This window comes from Macrosteles quadrilineatus, unplaced genomic scaffold (assembly GCF_028750875.1).
Source record: "Macrosteles quadrilineatus isolate MER2022 unplaced genomic scaffold, UCM_ALF_1.0 Scaffold_4__1_contigs__length_99947679, whole genome shotgun sequence".
NCBI lineage: Eukaryota > Metazoa > Arthropoda > Insecta > Hemiptera > Cicadellidae > Macrosteles > Macrosteles quadrilineatus.
This window is the reverse complement of record NW_026542597.1, coordinates 10,932,060-10,949,715: the sequence shown is the minus strand read 5'-3', so window position 1 is coordinate 10,949,715 and position 17,656 is coordinate 10,932,060. Positions and strand designations below refer to the sequence as shown.

Here is a 17,656-nt window from a genome sequence, read left to right as displayed (position 1 = left end):
CTAAAGTTAACTAATATAAAAACAATATAGTAATCCAAATTTACTTAGGTAATATCCAACTTATTTCTTACCTCCACAAGCTTTTAATCTTCTGACCAATTCGTTTGAGAATAAAATGTTCGCTAGTTTAGTTTGGCTGTACACTGTGTGGTAAAAATATGATTCCTCACAGTTAATATCGTCCAAGTCTATGTCGTTAGCTAAAAGAGTAAAATAAATAATTAACTCAAAAACCTTGTAAAGTGTTACGTCTAGTCGTATTGCAATACAGGAGAAAGGTATACAATAAAAGGTAACGAAGATTACAATGAATATCTGGACTTAGAACCAGAGGCTAGACCCAATATCCTTCATTGTTAGGATTATAGACCTAAAGGTTTTATGATAAAGAAGTGTTGTACTTGAAGAGAATAAAGTTACTATAGTTCGGCCGCTTAGAAAACGACCTGCGCGCTAATGCTAAACCAATGCTAGAGGAGGTCGTTTTCTAAGCGGCCGAACTATACGATACAAACTCATTGGTTTGAATTATTTTTTCACTATTTAAAAAGATGTATAACTATTGAGTGTGTATATATTTTGAAATAGGACGGGGTAACCAATGTTATTATGACATGCAGTAGTTTGGTGAATTGCAATAAACACGGTAACTTTGGTCGAAGAACATCATCACAGCATGATACACATAATCTCTTGTTATTTATGTTTTTGTTAGCATTCTGCGACATTAGGCTCCAGAGGCATAAAGGGTATGCCAGAGTCATTTTGTCATGCCTTTATGTAGGACTTTAGGCTACATACATAAATAGTACAATAAAAATTTGTTTTGACCCAACAAAAATTAGCACAAGCAAGGAATTTGGTACAGATGTTGGGTGTACCTTCCTTTTGAACATAATAAAAGTCCCCTAAAATTGAAGCTGTGCTACGGCCGCCATATTGGGAAATGGTGGCATATTTATGTATTTTTGGCTATAGTGACTACGTATACAGGAAAAAGCTAAGTATACAAATTCGTTGCTTGTACTAATGTTTTTTAGGTTTATGGAATTTTCCGCTTATTTTTACTGTACTAAAAAAGGAACAAGTGGGTGCTTCTTTTCAGGAACCACGCACAGCTGTATTTCAGGTATTAAGAGAGGCCCACTATTGAACTTAGCCTTGGGCATCACAATCTCTATAGCACCACCACTAACCGTTTTACACATTCCTTTCGGCTTGACCTAAAGAGTTGTAGAATGATCACTTAGCTACAACCATTGGTTGCAGTGATTTTAAAACTTGACTTTGTGAACAGAAAATCCCTACTCTACCACTAGCTTGCTCCCAATGAGCCATACAAACAAGTTGTTCTAAATTATATAGCTAAGGTAGCTGAGTTATAGTGCTCACCTAGTAATTAAAAGGTCACCAGTTCAATCCTGAGAAAAGTGTGTAGCTTTTGATTGTTGAAAACTGAGCTGTCCTTAATCATCAGGCTTTTAATAAATGGCCCTGGCTAAGGGTGCGTTCACAATGAAAGCTGTATCATATTTTATAGAGTAACATATTTTCAGTGCTTGTTCTAAATGCATGAGAATCTTGTTGTGTGTACACAACAAAAGCTTACATATCAAGCTAGTTTTTTGTTAAGACAATGTCTTCATCAAGTGATTTTATTTTTTTACATCAGAGTTATTTTTGCTTGAAAATGTCAAATAAAAAAGTTTGTAGAATGAAAGTTGGTGTCCATGCAATTAACTCCGGAAGAGGTAGGTTTGCTGAATACCATTATTTATTTCCTCAATTGAAATTGGACAAAGTGAGGTTTTTTCTTATATGAGAATGGAGTTAACCACGTTTAGTTACATCCTCAAGAATGTCTATTAGCATGTAATTTTGAGGCGTTTGTCCCAAATAGCCCCTCTTCCAAGGACTTGAGATATCGGTTCATCGACATCCATCATACTAGCACAGTTATTTGTCATTGACTGGTTCGGTCAACAGCCAGAAAACAAGTACAAAACGTTCTTGCACGCTTGCCAGAACTTGTAGCAAGCGCTTGCTAAACGGGGCAAGCTTTGTCTGTGAACGCACACGCTTGATACAATGTAGATTTTTCTCACGCCGGTTGGAACTTGCATGCACTTGTAACCAGCTTTCTTTGTGAACGCATCCTAATCAAGCAGCTGGAATTAATCAGTAGCAAAGCTACACAAGGCATCTCACTCCATTCTACAGTCATCTTTCACTCATATTTGGGTTAAAATACGCACCTACGTGATGTCCCCATCTCAATTGAGAACTTATAATGAAAAATCACTGACCTATACAATGGGGCTCTGATGTGACATTGATGATTCTGGAAGGAGCTGACCTGATGATCCGAGGCAGGAGCAGTAAAGTGAGTAAGAAGTGGCCGAGATGATTGACAGCAAACTGCATCTCGTAGCCATCCTCACTCAACTCACGGTTATACAACACCACACCTGCAATACTCTACATAATATTGCATTTGATAAATCATAAATCATAAATCTTTATTGGTCATTAAATAACATATGTTACAATAGACCTCGTTAACAAAAAAAGGGCCATAAGAAGCGATAAGAAACTAGGTTAAATGATATGGTAATGATTGGAGTGGTCTCATTATTAAATAATACTGAAGAAATGGTCATACATGTAACGGCCTGGCCGTTCATACTTAAATTAAATTCTGACCAACTGCTCAGGAGTTATGATAATTAAATAAGGAATTGGCAGGGCAGGAATAACTGCCAAATTTCCATAAATGGCCTGGTTTGATGTTAACATCGATTATCACACCTTTATCGATAGTATCAATAAATATGATCATCGTCCAAACCAGCGGTCAGAAACTCAGGAAATATTTATTCAAATATTTGAAGGTAATTGAGTCTCCATATGAATATCCCGGCATCGCCAAACTATCCCCAACCTCGTTTAAATTATAATAATATTCTAGTAGTAAAAGTTATGAAGCTGGAATATGCTCATTGCCCGTGTTGACTCGGGCTTTCTGCTAACAGAGCTAGCCTCCGTTAGAGAGTGTGTTTGGCGGGCAAAGAGGTTGAGCCTTGCGCAGGGTGCCGTTCTGTAACCACGCTGAACGCTGATTGGCCTGCGAGGCGCCTCAGCACTGCCGGCAACGAAAGGACAAGGCAGTCTGTGTTGAAAACTCAATTAAAACAGACGCGTCTCCACGCTCCCTTGAATCTAAATTTTATTTCTTTTACTTTAAATTTAATATCTACATTTTTTAGCTCTTAAACCATAATTGTATAATTTTAGCGAGTCAGTGAATCAATAAATCCCATTTTGTGTTAAATGCGTCTGTAATTTATAAGCTCCCAAAAGTTTCTCGGTCCAACGTGAAGTTCGAACGTGGCGTTAGTTTTCGGCCAATGAGTGTTCACTGGTTTCATACCATCTTAATTTAGGCCTAACCAACGGACATCTTCCTGTAGGTAAAGCCTCACAAACCTCCTTCAGTCTTGTGCCTTCCTGTTTCCGAAGTACATGACCTAACCAACTAATTCTTTTAGCTTTAAAAAAAGGAGTTTTTTTTTATTTTATAAAGGGTTGGGTTGTTCCCCTACAAAAAAATATAAATGCAAATGTAGTTACAGTGTTTTTGTGACTAGAAACATACTTTCTTTTGTTTCGGCTAGTTTCAGACATTGTAAAATCAACGGTTTTTGAGTTATTTAAGAAAGAAAATTTAATTTTTAATGGCTGCCATTTTGTTTTTTGCATTTTAAAAATTGTCATAATTTTTTTGTAGATTGTCTATAGTAGTCATAAATATTCCTACAAAGTTTAAACTTTGTATCTTTTATCACTTTTTATAAAACAATTAATAAGTGAAAAAAAATGGCGGCTGTATGAGTAACTAAGGACTTGTGGACAATTTAAATATGCTATTTGGATATGTTTCTTACCCAGGAATAATACCTCTAATACTTTTTTACTAAATGGCGTCCATACAAAGTAGGTATTTTAAGCCAAGTATGAATGGAGATGATGAGTGTAGGATGAGTGGCGCGATATTGTAGTCTTGTTAGTGACTAAGGCCGACATTCTTTAGACACAGCTGTTAATTAATAGCCCATACAGCTAATGGCAACTAAAGGACCTACAGTTTATAGTGGAATCCGAACCACATTTTTGCCTTGGTATACAAATTGGTCTAATTATCAGGATAGTACTGCGGATAGTCGTAGTACTCACTCGTGCGGACGTTAATCCACAGCCTAAAATATCCAACACAAATTCTGAAACAACCTGTATAAATCTATATATATAAATCTATCTATAGCCACCTACGGTAATAGCTACTTCCCTATTGGGGAATTCGCTTAAAATAGAAGACTACTGTATTTTAAAAAGCACATTTCATACCTGCATTGTTTACCAAAATGTGTATTTCTGGCTGTTGATCAAGCAATGTCTTGACACATTTCCTGACAGACTCTAATGATGATAAGTCCAACTCTATGATTGAAAGTTGACCAACATTCTTCAGATTGGCACAATATCTCTTGAATCTTTGTTCTGTTTCTTGCAGTTTTCTCAGAGATCTGCTAGCTAAAATTACATTTCCTCCTGAAATGTTTAAACTCATTGTTTAAAACGTGACAAAGCTCAAAAAAACTATGTATTTGTTATATGACTTACAGGTCCATTTATATACAAAAAGGTCCAAACTATACTGCAGAAAAATCCTTGGTCCAGAAACACATTATTTTTTTCCCAGACGCCAAATATAGTACTGGGTCAAAGTGATGGGTCTGACAGGACAATAAATTTTGTAAAACAATAATCAATTTGTTCATATAAGTAAAGTAACATATATTTGAACTATTTCTCACACTGACCAAAAGAGGAGGTTCGAACCATAAAAGTTGATTTATTGTTAATCTAATCAAGTTTTTGTACAACCTGATCATGATGTTTTAACCATCAAAACAGACAAGCGACGTCCATTCTTGAAGTGCAATAAATAATCATAAGGCAGAAACAGGTATTGAAACCTTTTTGCTATTTAAATATACACACCAAAAATATTTACATAATAAAAAAAAGAATACCGCTCTCTTAAAGTCTCTATTGAAAGTGCCTAATAATGAGGTAGGTACATAAAATAGATAAAGTTGGAATCTTTACATCACAGACTGTGTTACTCAGTCGCTAATCTCAAAGACAAAACCCAGTGCATAAATAACACCCCCGCAAACCCCGCGGTGCGAGGGGGAGGGGCCGAGTTCTGACTGTTACCGTTCACCACAATTGCGGAAAAAGATGACGTTATTTCCGTGACCGTGGGAGATGTTGATGATAGGTATCTTCAAGAGCGAAGAAGATATGATATTCGATGTCCATGATTTTGGCACTATTAAGGAAAAAGGTGATGTTTTTTTCCTTGATCGCAGGAGACGATGATGATCTCATGAGAGTCTACAAGACCGGAGAAAATATCCAAGTTTTTGCACTATTTTGGAATAATGTAATGTTTCCGTGACCGCGGGAGACAATGATGATGTACAAGATATTACCACGATGACAAGCTTCCATGACCACGGGAGACGATGATCACGTCTACATGAACGCAAAATATATTCAAGATTTGGCTGCGATCACGGAAAACGATGACGATGTATCCATGATTATAAACAAATGTCCGCGAGAGTTTTTGGATTTTGCTGCAATCGCGGCTTTTTGCTGAGATAAATGAATGAAACGTAAGGTGCGATATATTGGTGGGGGGCATCAGCATGTACTGCGGAGGGCGCCTCTCGATGTACCTACGCCACTGCGAAAACCACATAATTTGGTTTCTTATACAAAATTACCATACTGTATGTTCCCAGCCAAAACTGCTTTTGAATCTAAAGGAGGGACCTAATAATATTAAAATCGTAAATTCCACCTGTTTTACTTTACCTCTTTTGTACAGCTCTAGGGCAGTGTGATACCCAACTCCGGATGAACTTCCAGTCACTATGGCAGTTTTACCATCCATCCTCTTATCGCTTTTCCCAGTATTACCAAATAGCCAAGACATTTCTCTAGAACTAATAGAAAATAAGATAGAACATAGTTCAAATCCAAACAAACTCAAAATGCCCTTTCAGAGAGTATTGTTACATACCCAATTCTTGTTTATTTAATCTCAAATACTTTTTGGAATTAATCAAAATTACCGTGCATCAATGATATCTTCCAAAAGTATTATTCAAATCCAATAATGTTTACCCATTGAACAAACAACTAGGAAATAAAAATTAAATATAGAACTCTCTGCACACCATCAACAACAAAATTACTGCATCAAATCAATTAGGTAATCCTCCAGAATGAATTTGAATTTTTGTCTTAAAGTGAGGTTTTAATAGTGGACACTAGTCAATTTTTAGGTAAATTCCAAGAATATTTAATATTTATAAGGAACAAATAATCAATATGCATACTCACAGCTTTTTCAAAACATTTGAACGTGATTCAACCGTGTTTTTTTTTCAATCTTAAATATCAGTAAAAAGGTCAAAGATTATCAAGTCCATTGGTCTTAATAACAAACTCAAGATTTTAGTTTGAAAGTTAAAAACAGTCAAAATACAGTAAAAGGTAGAAGGCAGCAAAAGTAAAGACAGGCACTTTGGCAACTTTGAATGGTATATTTTGTAACAATAAATATACATATTAAAAATACATATCTAATTTATAACTAGTACCTAGTACACAACATGTATTCAACTTACCAAATTAAACATTTGTAAAAAAAATACATAGGATATTGTTGACATGATTCAAATTATTTAATTCTCTTTGGTCCAAGATAACTTCATGTTTTGTAAGAATTAATCATGAATTCTACGTACTTTAGGCAGTGCCAAATTACAAATGGTGATGTTTTAAAACAAACCATTAAATCATTAAAACTATAAACTATAAATACGAGCTATAAACTAAATATGACAAGAGATTTCTATATATATTTTACAATACAAAAATTCCAAAAAAGAATTACAGAAATGTTACCTGTTATGTTTAATTTGATAACAAAACAACAAAATCTCTGTTACAACTCCTGAATTTGTTCGACTTTGAACTATATTATTTTAACAACAAAATCACAGGCTGGCTTTTTTTTCGTATACTTTTTTCAAACAAATTAGGTACTGATGATGTTTTAACACTTTTTACGAATTGTTACGAAATCTAAATTCTTTTCTAACTCAAGGTTTTCTCTTTTCAGAATCGTTGTGATTTTCTTATCTAGTCTATTTAGGCCTAACTGACCCCAGGTCTTCAGAAAATTACTAAAATAATTTGACGTAGTTTTGCAAAGATTTGTGATGTTTAATCTTGATACTAAATTCTCTTTTGCAAAAAACCCAATACCAGTACCTAGTAAAGGATGAATTTGTATGGCACTTTGGCTACATATTTGATCACTGAAAAATGTGCATTAAATAAAAGTGGCACAGATATACTTAAAACGGTTCAGTGATGAAAAATATTGTCATACAGTACTAATGAATCACTGAAATAAGTTTTTTAACTCACGGACGGATTACTTATAGGAAACGCATAGTTAATTCTAAAACTAAATGGCATCGGAATATAGTTATAACATTTCTTATTTATTTTATGCTCAACTAACAAATCGTATATAGCATCAAAAAAGAAAGTTGAGCTAAATTAACAAAAAAATAATTTAAAGACAAAACTATAATAAGATTAAATGCAATATTTGTATACATAAATCTAAATTTATCACATTACATAGTATACATTTGTTTATAATTGCAAGGTGCAAGAAATTTAAACGAGTCATGCAGTGAACTGAATTAAGCATTTAGATTAAAAAAAGGGGTAGGTATAAAATTAAACATTACCCCTTCTTTTATCACTCCTTTTCCTTTTCTTACAACACTTAAACATTACTTTGTAACAACTGATTCATAAACTTTCTACAGAGGGGTGAAATAAATCAATATAATTGAATGAAAACTCAATCTTCTAGATCTGAGAATTGACTTGCAGTTAAATGACATATCCACAAAATAAACTGAAACTATAATAAAGCTGTAATATTGTTAAACTGAACAAAACTCTGACCCTTGCTGTTGTAGTAGTTATATTTGGTTTTTGACTTATCATCTCCCTAAATAGGTCTTTGACTACAAAGCAGTTAAAGATCAACAAAAGCTTTGATGATCAATTATCTAAACAGTTTTACAGCTTAAAAGTGTATTTAAATTGTTGTTTTCATTTTGATTGGAAACCATACATAGTGTTGGATCAGTTGTACATAAGTTTGGCTTTTTGTAAATTGGATGCCTTTATGCATAAGGGAACTAAGTGCCAAATCATAAAAAAATGAGCTAGTGCTGCCATCTTGAGGAACAGACCAGAATCTATACCCAAATCCCATCGTTGTATAAATTTTGACAAAATTATGAAAAGAATGTAAAAAATGTTTCTCTATGTGGGATTGTCTATTTTGCAGTACGGAACCAAGCGCCAACAATTTTCATCATCCATCATATTAAAGGCAACCTATAATATTCCTTTCTCTATGTGGAATAATCTATTTTGCATTCGAGAACCATGTCAAAATTCTATTCAATACAATTAATTAGGTAGTAAACAGGACCTAAAATAACCAATAATTTTTATTATGCATAAAGGAACCAAGGAACCATGGGTGAGGAACCAAGCGCCATTTGGGCTGTATCATTGTAACATTCACAAATAAGCGTAAAAGAACCGAGCGCCATTTTTCCTTATATCAGAGAAAAAAACATAAATAATAATATAGTTCTCTTGATAAATAATTCCATATATCACCACTACACACATCTAAACCATTTTTAAAGGGTTTGAGTTTTTCAATAATTTAGGACCACATTAAACTTTGACTCTTAATTTCTCATTTTCACATCTGCGTCGCTTGGTCCCCTTATGCATAAAGACATCCAATCATATGAGAATGTTATACAACTGTAGACTACTACTGTTGTTACTAAGTGTAAACAAACAAACCATTTTGATCTGTTTAGATTTTGATTCTTTCAAGATAGATTGTTGAAGAGGAACAAACTATGTTCTAGTAAAATTATTTCTACAGACTACAATTATACTTGGTAGTTCTTTGCTGCTGCTTTTTAGTTCTAGGATGTGGCCTGGTCTAAGTTGCACTCAGAATCCCAGTCTTGGGGAATGACGGAAGACATAGCTTCGGTATAGGCGCTCAGACTACATGGGGAAGGACAACCAGGCAGTTCCCACCGTTCCAAATCAGTATCTGCATAGCTCTGCGCGTAGTGTACCTGTGAACAACCGTTTACATAAGAGCTACAGTCATCTGAACAATCTGTCCCTAGTGAAGTAGCCTATTGAACTTTGATGCAAGAGAAAAAAGTTATATTTGCCAGTAACCTTAATAGTGTTCAGGTTTTTAAACTCAGTTTAGCCTCAGATAAGTAAGAAGCAGGGGAAACATTCAATTGTACACTTGTGTTTTCTAGCACTAGTCTAAGGGCAAAGTTCCACACCGCCTTCTTAGCCATCATGTACTGCAACGCTCACGGTGGAGGTAGTCTCTGTGCTCTGTGCAATAGAATTTCTGCAAAGTGCTCGCCACTTGGGCTCTTATTTCCTTGTCATAAGTATATAACAAGTACAACATACTTTAGCTGAAAGCACATTGTTGTCCCATATGCAAGTTTCTTATACGCCTCACTTTTCTGTGTTTTACCTTAACTATTTTAGCCTTAGGGACTATATATTGATTTTTTTAGTTTTATCTATTACTACCATAACGTTTTTTCTCACTAAAATAGAAAGTCTTACTAAAAAAGTTTAAGTGGAAACACAAACAATACTTGAGTTGGTAAAAAACAACATGGCTGTATTGTAGTGCAACACACAAAGAATCTACCTACCATATCAACTTCCACCTTAGAACCTGTCATTAAAAAAATTTGAAAAACACACAAAATATAATTTGAAAAGTATGTTTAGAAATTATCTGGGTAGAAAAAAAATCTACTGACAACTACTATTCAACAAATTTACAAAAATCTAATTACGTTAATCTTTTCAATCGAGATTGTGTGTGTATCATCAAAATATCCAATCAAACCAACATTTTACAATTTATAATATTAAAGTATATAGATTACATACTTCAACTAAAGGCACATTGTTGACCACTTCAAGTTCCACGATGAGTGCGGCTCCCAAGCCAGGCTTAAATGTAATGTCATTAAAGCCAAGTGCTCTCCGAACACTGACAATCGTCAGATCGTGTGCTGCGTAAAGAGAGACCTTGCGTTTGCTGGTGCCGTTAAACACCGCATTCATGTTTCCTGCCATCGCACCAATCAGAGGCCCTGTAGATGAATCGTATATGTATGAATGATGTATGTAACGTGGTAACAAAAAAGAGTAAAGCATGGGTTAAATGGGATTAAAATAAATGAGTGAGACTGTTCTGGATGAACTAGGTTCCAGATAACAAATGGTTTGTTTTTGAAGGCTAATTTTTGGAATAGGAATTTATAAACTTTTTATCCCAACACCCTTCTGAACTTAGATCTTTCTTAAAGTGCAAGGCCAGTGACCTCAGCAGTTTTTTTTTCTGTTTACCATGGTTTCAGGTTATAATGCATTTTTCTTTCTTTTTTCAAACCCCCAATTACCACACGTTTCTTTTAAGTTAGTCAAGTTAAGTGAGTTTCAATGTTTTTGAATTTTTCAATTTCTCTATTTGTTGATGAGCTATAAGACAGGCCCTTTTCCATAATCTTCAAAGTCTTCCATGAAGACAGAAGCAGTGAATTAGAAGTAGGGGGTCAAAACCACCTGGGAAACATGAGTTTGTATTGGGAATAAGCATTATTTTAATTTATCAATACATGATAAAAGTGGAGGTGCCACCTTATGACCTCCTCTGCCTCTAATTGCCACCGACGCATGATCAGAGATGAATGATTTTGTATTTAATTTGAATATTCCTCATCCATACATTTCAAACACCTAAGTACATTTCAAATCAAAAGTAGTTTATTTTATACCGTGGAATAAGAAACACTCATATACAACCTTGTCATAACCGAATCCTCCCGATATCTGACCTACTGTCCGACCGTCTACTTTTTTCTGTCTGGAGTGATAACGCCGAGCGCATTTGGTTAATCAAAAGTCTGATCACGGTTGTTACCGTAATCGCGGCAGAGGATCACTACTATCACCGAGACTAAGATGCACGGGTGTTGCTGTAATCATGGGTGACAGTTACCGGTTTCACCAAGACTCCAAGACCTACTCTCAGGTGTTGCCATGGTCGCAGGAGACAATAATTGGTGTCGCCAAGACTACCACAGGTGTTGCCATGGTCGCAGGAGACAATAATTGGTGTCGCCAAGACTACCACAGGTGTTGCCATGGTCGCAGGAGACAATAATTGGTGTCGCCAAGACCACCACAGGTGTTGCCATGGTCGCAGGAGACGATTATTGGTGTCGCCAAGACTACCACAGGTGTTGCCGGAGAGGAGAGGATTAATTGCCTTGTGTAATTAAACTGTGTTGTAAGGTTGTTCTCTATACAAATTTGTTGTTCATGAGCGTATCTGATTAAAAGATCTCTTTACGCACCTCCTTTGATTCTCTTCATGAGAGGTGTGTGAGTGAAGCTTGCCAGTACAAGAGCAGCTATGTCTTTCATCTTATCCGGATACACCGACTCAGTCCATTCAGGTAGCTGCTTACCAGTCTCCTTCTAAAACCCAAACACATTCTGATGAGGTTGTGTGGGAAGTTATAACAATTAGAATATCGTTTGGATCAAAATAGTAAACAACAAGCATGAACCTGGTGACCAAGTTTCCATTTATTCTATTTACACTTTTAATATCTCACGTAGGGACACATAGCAAACAGCTATACCAAAACATATCTGTTTGAAGATGACTAGAATCTCGGCTTTATTTGGTGCAAAGTTTGCAAAAGCCATCACAATTAATTCTAATGATAATCGGCCTCAAAAGCATACGCATGAAGATAATACAAAGTAGGTTAAAAATAGTTCCTAAAGCTATAGAAAATATATCCAAATAACAATCATATAGCACTATATCATGCTTCTGTACTTTAATAAGAAGCATTTTACTTCTTAGCATATACTCCGTCTCAGGATAATTTGAGAAAGGCTATCTGATTGGATGGATACAACCAGTGCTCAATTTGTGACAGAACAGCATTCTGGTACCTCTCTTTTGGAAAGATAAAAATATTGGCATTAATAGGTACATAGATAAGTAGTAATCACATTAAAAAGGTTACTGTTCCGGCACCTCATTTTTTACAAATCGAGCACTGGTTGGAACAGAACAATGGCTAGGTAGACCCTGCGAATAGATCCTAATGGTCAGACCTCACTGAGTTAATCACTTAAAACTGTAAATGTGATGAATAATGCTTAATACGCTTAGTTTGATTATGAAATATTTACCTCAATTTCAAGTATGTTAAACAGTGACTCAACATCCAGTAAAGAACTAATGTTCTGGCCAGCTTTGTCCGTCAGATACTTGTACAGTTCGGAATTCTGTTTGTCGTACTTTGCAGACAGTTCACTGTCGCTTTTGTGTTTTTCCCTATCGTACAAGGGACATTTTGCCTTCACTGTGATTAACTGGAAAAAGAGAAACACAATTAACAAACTTCCATTTGATACCAAACTAAAAGGCTGTTTAGGATAGTTTATCCTGGGAAGCAAGCTGATTTAGTGGTAGATCTGAGGGCATCGGAGCCCGAGGTCCCAGGTTCAAATCCCCCAATCACCAATGGATCATCGCATTATCTAGGTGATAATGCGACCTACTAGGACTAGCATAATGCAATGTGTAAAACGTTTCCAAGCCAGAACCTATCGTAAAAATTATAGTTTATTCTAAAAATATGTAAAGAAGTGATTTTGACCCTCACAATAATTTTGAGATTAAAGCGACAATAGTACTAAGAGACACAAAAATTGTCTCAGTTGTCAATTGCTATTGAACTCATGGACATGAGTGGAGTAAGGTGTTTGTAAATAGCTAATTGTGCACAATGCGTGAAGGGAGTTCGGAGGTGGATTTAACATTTGCACGATGTTTTCCATGGTAAAGGCTGCTGTTCATCAGTCTCATTTGCCCAAAGCTAAGGAATGTCACGTGCAGATGGTGCGAATAAACAAAAGGGATTATTGAAATAATAGGAGACGTCTCTATAAAACTATCAAGTACTATGGTCAGTCCTGAAGTCTGAGACACACCGATCTGAAGGCAAAGTTTCTTTAAATTTAATCACTTTTTACGACAGAAACCGATGAACACCCATCTCTAGCCCCGTCGAGCAAATATGTTCTTGGGCTTTCACAAACTCCCCAAGCCACTAATTCACATTTTCTACGTCAACCTCCGTTCTGCATACACATTATCAACTGACAACAGTAATCACCAGGGATTGTCCTTCTTCCTAAAGAACCTCAAAACACGATTCATACTTGCTGCGAGTGTCATTTTTCTTTTACAACAACTTTTGATAGGAAGACCAGACTAACACCTATAATAGTAGTAAATAAAGTAAGGAAAAAATGGTCTCCGATTTTAACTAGCTTGCCTGGTTGTGACAGGGACTCGATATAGACCCTAATTTACGGACAAACTTTGTAATTTAAATATTCAACCGAAGTCTATCACTCACTTTGTCCATACTGAGAGGGCTGGAGTGGATGGGTATCGGCTGCCACAACAGCTGATCGTTCCACACCTGGTCTGCAGAGGGAGGGAACAATGCTGCCAACAACACAGCTGCACTCTGGTGACACCTGTCGTGATCACTGCTGTCCACTCGCACAGTCTGTGGAGAGTAGCGAAGCAGAGCATTGCCGTAGCGTCTACGTAGCCACTCCCCCACCTGGTACATCTGGCGCTTGCCACGCTGGTAAACAAAATACACCTAGTTTTAATGCAAACACATAGAAAAGTGTACTGTATATTTTTGATTTGAGAATGAAATTATTGGTTTTTCCAGTAATATCTCAACACATTTTGTACTGATGATAGGTTAAATGTTGGGTGGAGATAACAAATTTGGATTTTTTTTGACAGGGTCTCAATTATTTAGTTTCTTTTAGGATGGGAATTTTGATATACTAAGGTGATAGCGGAAGCCCTCAGCAATTTGGTTGGAAATTCACAATGACGCTGCGACCACTGTACATAATGTATAAGAAGTTCCTGTGAGTGCAGTACATAATCCCTATTTTGCTGCTATGGCAGGAGATTTTGGAACCAATAAGGAATCCAAGGTATCGAATTTCAACAGTTTTTTAATACCAAAGACAAAAGTGTTTTAGAATTGAAAATCAACTATTCCCACTTTTAGCACTTTTTTTATAATTATTCCCCCATGATAGCTTTGCAGCGGTAGTATGAGCGCTATTAGCATTCAACAAACAGTGAAACAGTGAGTTTATTTGGTGAAACTTCATCAAACAGGTTTCTAGTTTCTTAATAAAATCGTTTCATCAAATTAGATTACAGGAAATGGGTTCAAATTAAACTAAAATACTTACATTGGTCAGCTGGCCCCATCCTTCTGGCCAAAATAATGACTCCTTGTACGGATCGTTTGCGTAAGAGGATGTCGGATTCTTTTCTCCATGGCGAAATATCTGTAACATGATCTTTATCATAAATAGGCAGTAGTAAAATATGCCGTTAATGTTGATAAAACCTTTTCCCTTGATACGATGTACTAAAATATGTTTTTAAAAGTTTCTTTCAATTTACATGTTTATTATTGTAGTTCTCTGTTTAAGCAAACAAATATAATTTCATAATTTGCTGTTGTTTCTAGATCCTTTATTTTTTTAAAGGCCCGTTCACACGGGGCGAGTTTACAAGCTACACGCCAGCGTGTAAGAAGACGGCGAGTTGGCGAGTGTGCTTGTATTCGTTCACACGGAGCTTGTCCACTCGCCAACTCGCAAACGTGTAGAAAGACGCCGGCGAGTCGGCGATTGCGCTTGTAGTCGTTCACACGATGCTTTTTCAACTCGCTCAGTAGCTGGCTTGAACCAAATCCTCCAACATCTTTGAGTAACAAGCGCACAAGCACAAGCAACTGTGTTCACACTGGGCTACTTTACACGCCTACTCGCTCAAAAGCTGGCGAGTTGGCGTGTAAAGTAGCGGCAGCGTAAACTTTTTCCAGAGCTTTTTTACAAGCAGCTTTTGAGCGAGTACGTCGTTCACACTGAGCTATTTTACTAGCTGCGTGTAAAAAAGCCGGCGTGTAGCTTGTAAACTCGCCCCGTGTGAACGGGGCTTAACCAAAACACAGCGAGACCTTTGTCCTTTGAACTATTTACAGTGTAACTGATTGTAACATCAGCCCAAACCTTTCAACCCTTGAAGCCCTATTATATTTATTAAGTTAATAATAACATATCTTTGCACATGGATCCTGCAGAAACAACCCAACCTCAAGCTTGTAGATAAGAATTTAAACTTGATGTGTAATGTAATAGTAGTTTACATAAAGATCACATAAAGATTGTTTGCGCGAGTTGCGTACACACTACTTTACTTGGTTTTTAATTAATAACTATCAACACCCATACTACATAGCTTCTATGAGAGGTTATGTTTTTGTTTATAACCTCTCATTACTGATAGTGATGCAACGACTCATTGTACCAACCACTCATTGTATAATCGATTAAATTGGTTTTAACAGCTGATAAGTTGACGTTTGAAGCATTACAATTTTACTTATTTCCTCTCAATCCTTGAACTTTATAGGTCCTTTACCAGTGCAGTAAAGTTAATCTTTTTAACTCTAAGAACTGAATTGAAAGGCTAGTTAAAAAAACGGTCGTAGGTGAAGATACTTTCTTTACTACTTTCTTTAAGATACTTTTTTTTTTTTTTTTTTTTGTAGGTGAAGATGAGCGTAAAGAATCTTTTGAGATTTTCACGTGAATTTATAATCACAATGAACAGATTAAACAAACCATTGCTAAAGTGGTTATTTTGTCTTCCTTAAAGAAAATTATTTTATATTCACATTCATCTGCCCGTTGTAATAATTTTATTGTTTCCTCCCATTATAATGTTATTGGTTACAATTTATGTTAAGTATAGGGCCTACACTCTAGGGCATTATTTTATAGTTTTTTTTGTAAATTTTTAGCAATGCTTCTTTATTTTCTCTGGGCTTCACATGGTTGATGTAAAACGCTTGGTCAATTTCCATTATCTTGCAAATAATGAAAATTCCGATAGTTTCTCTTTGTAATTCCACCTAAAAATTTTTACATATAGCCTATCTAAAAACAAGATATGAAAATTATATGAAAACAATATCAGGAAGGATTAGACTAAGCTGGATAATAAGATTAGAAGTCTTAAATCATAGGCTACTGTATTACGTGACTTTTATATCACAATAATTACTTTGTTATCAAATGCTAGATCCTTGAGCTTTTAACTACCTACTTAAACAACATAAGTTAGATAAGAATAGAGTTTTGTACAACTAAAATACACATTTACATCATTGTTGGTTTTGAAAGAAACCACTCATCACTATGAAGTGGTATGAACGACATACCGGTACATGAACGACTAAAATATCAACATGTGGAACTTGACATGATGGTTCCTATCCACCTAAAATTGTTATTATTAAAAATTTAACATTTTAGCAGGTTTTTTTTAGTTTAATGCCAGCGTTAGGCCTATAGTTTCATTATTTATTTAATATCAAAAACCAAGTGTTAAAAAACTGAAAAAGTAAATAACTTAATGCTTATTAAGTTCTTTGAATCATTCTATAGGCCTAAGCTCTCTAAGCATTGATAATAACGTATCGAATCAAATCCGGCCAAAGTAGCCATATTACAAGAATATCTGCGTTATTTCTAATATTTTCCTGTTAAAGATTTCCAACATGTTAACTGTTATATTAACAGTTAGCTAAAGGCTGACAATGTGTATCAAATTAATAAAGTTTAGTTAAGGGTTTTGGGCCGCTTTCGCTTAAGTTAAATGGTTTAGAGATGCCTAAATTGTTAAGTAATATATGTTAATATATGTAATATATGTATGTATTAAGGATGACAATTTTAAATTAAATAATACGATAGGTACTTACAATGCTGACGTGACTAAGTGTCGTCCTACCCTCAGGATCTTTTCCAAATGCAGCGTAGGCAAACAGAAACGCAATGATGATGCCACCCAGAACCACCACAGTTGTAAATGTGTTTATCCGAGATGGTTTTGCATGCTGCAAGAGGAAAGACCTAGTTGACCTCGAACTATTCATTTCATACGATGTAGGCCAATCTAAAACCATAAACAAGCTTAGTTAAGTTATTTGTATAACTTACTCGGTGAATTTAAGAGGTAGGCAAAACATTGTTGTCATTGTTTGAACACCCATCATGTTCAATTATCAATTATTATCATTTAAGTTATATGATTATGAGATGGGGACACCAACTAACTTATGTGCGCATTTTAATCCAAATATGAGTGAAGATGTTTGTAAGCCGATGGTCGATGTTTTTTCCATCGATAGTTGTC

The 17,656-nt window shown here is 35.6% G+C and overlaps 2 protein-coding genes across 2 annotated transcripts; both read right to left on the bottom strand.

Moving 5' to 3' along the window:
- Positions 1–2,298: 2,298 nt before the first annotated feature.
- On the bottom strand, positions 2,299–6,025 carry LOC128991771 (retinol dehydrogenase 13-like). Its single transcript, XM_054414953.1, has 3 exons — positions 5,947–6,025; positions 4,418–4,608; positions 2,299–2,478 (listed from the first exon to the last, which is right to left on the bottom strand). The coding sequence occupies exons 1-3, from the start codon at positions 6,023–6,025 to the stop codon at positions 2,299–2,301; spliced, it is 450 nt and encodes a 149-aa protein (XP_054270928.1).
- A 1,696-nt stretch (positions 6,026–7,721) lies between these two features.
- Positions 7,722–17,396, bottom strand: LOC128991770 (prostatic acid phosphatase-like). Its single transcript, XM_054414952.1, has 7 exons — positions 17,223–17,396; positions 14,638–14,736; positions 13,764–14,000; positions 12,529–12,711; positions 11,673–11,796; positions 10,201–10,406; positions 7,722–9,341 (listed from the first exon to the last, which is right to left on the bottom strand). The coding sequence occupies exons 1-7, from the start codon at positions 17,394–17,396 to the stop codon at positions 9,183–9,185; spliced, it is 1,182 nt and encodes a 393-aa protein (XP_054270927.1). The 3' UTR covers positions 7,722–9,182.
- Between the last annotated feature and the right edge of the window lie 260 nt (positions 17,397–17,656).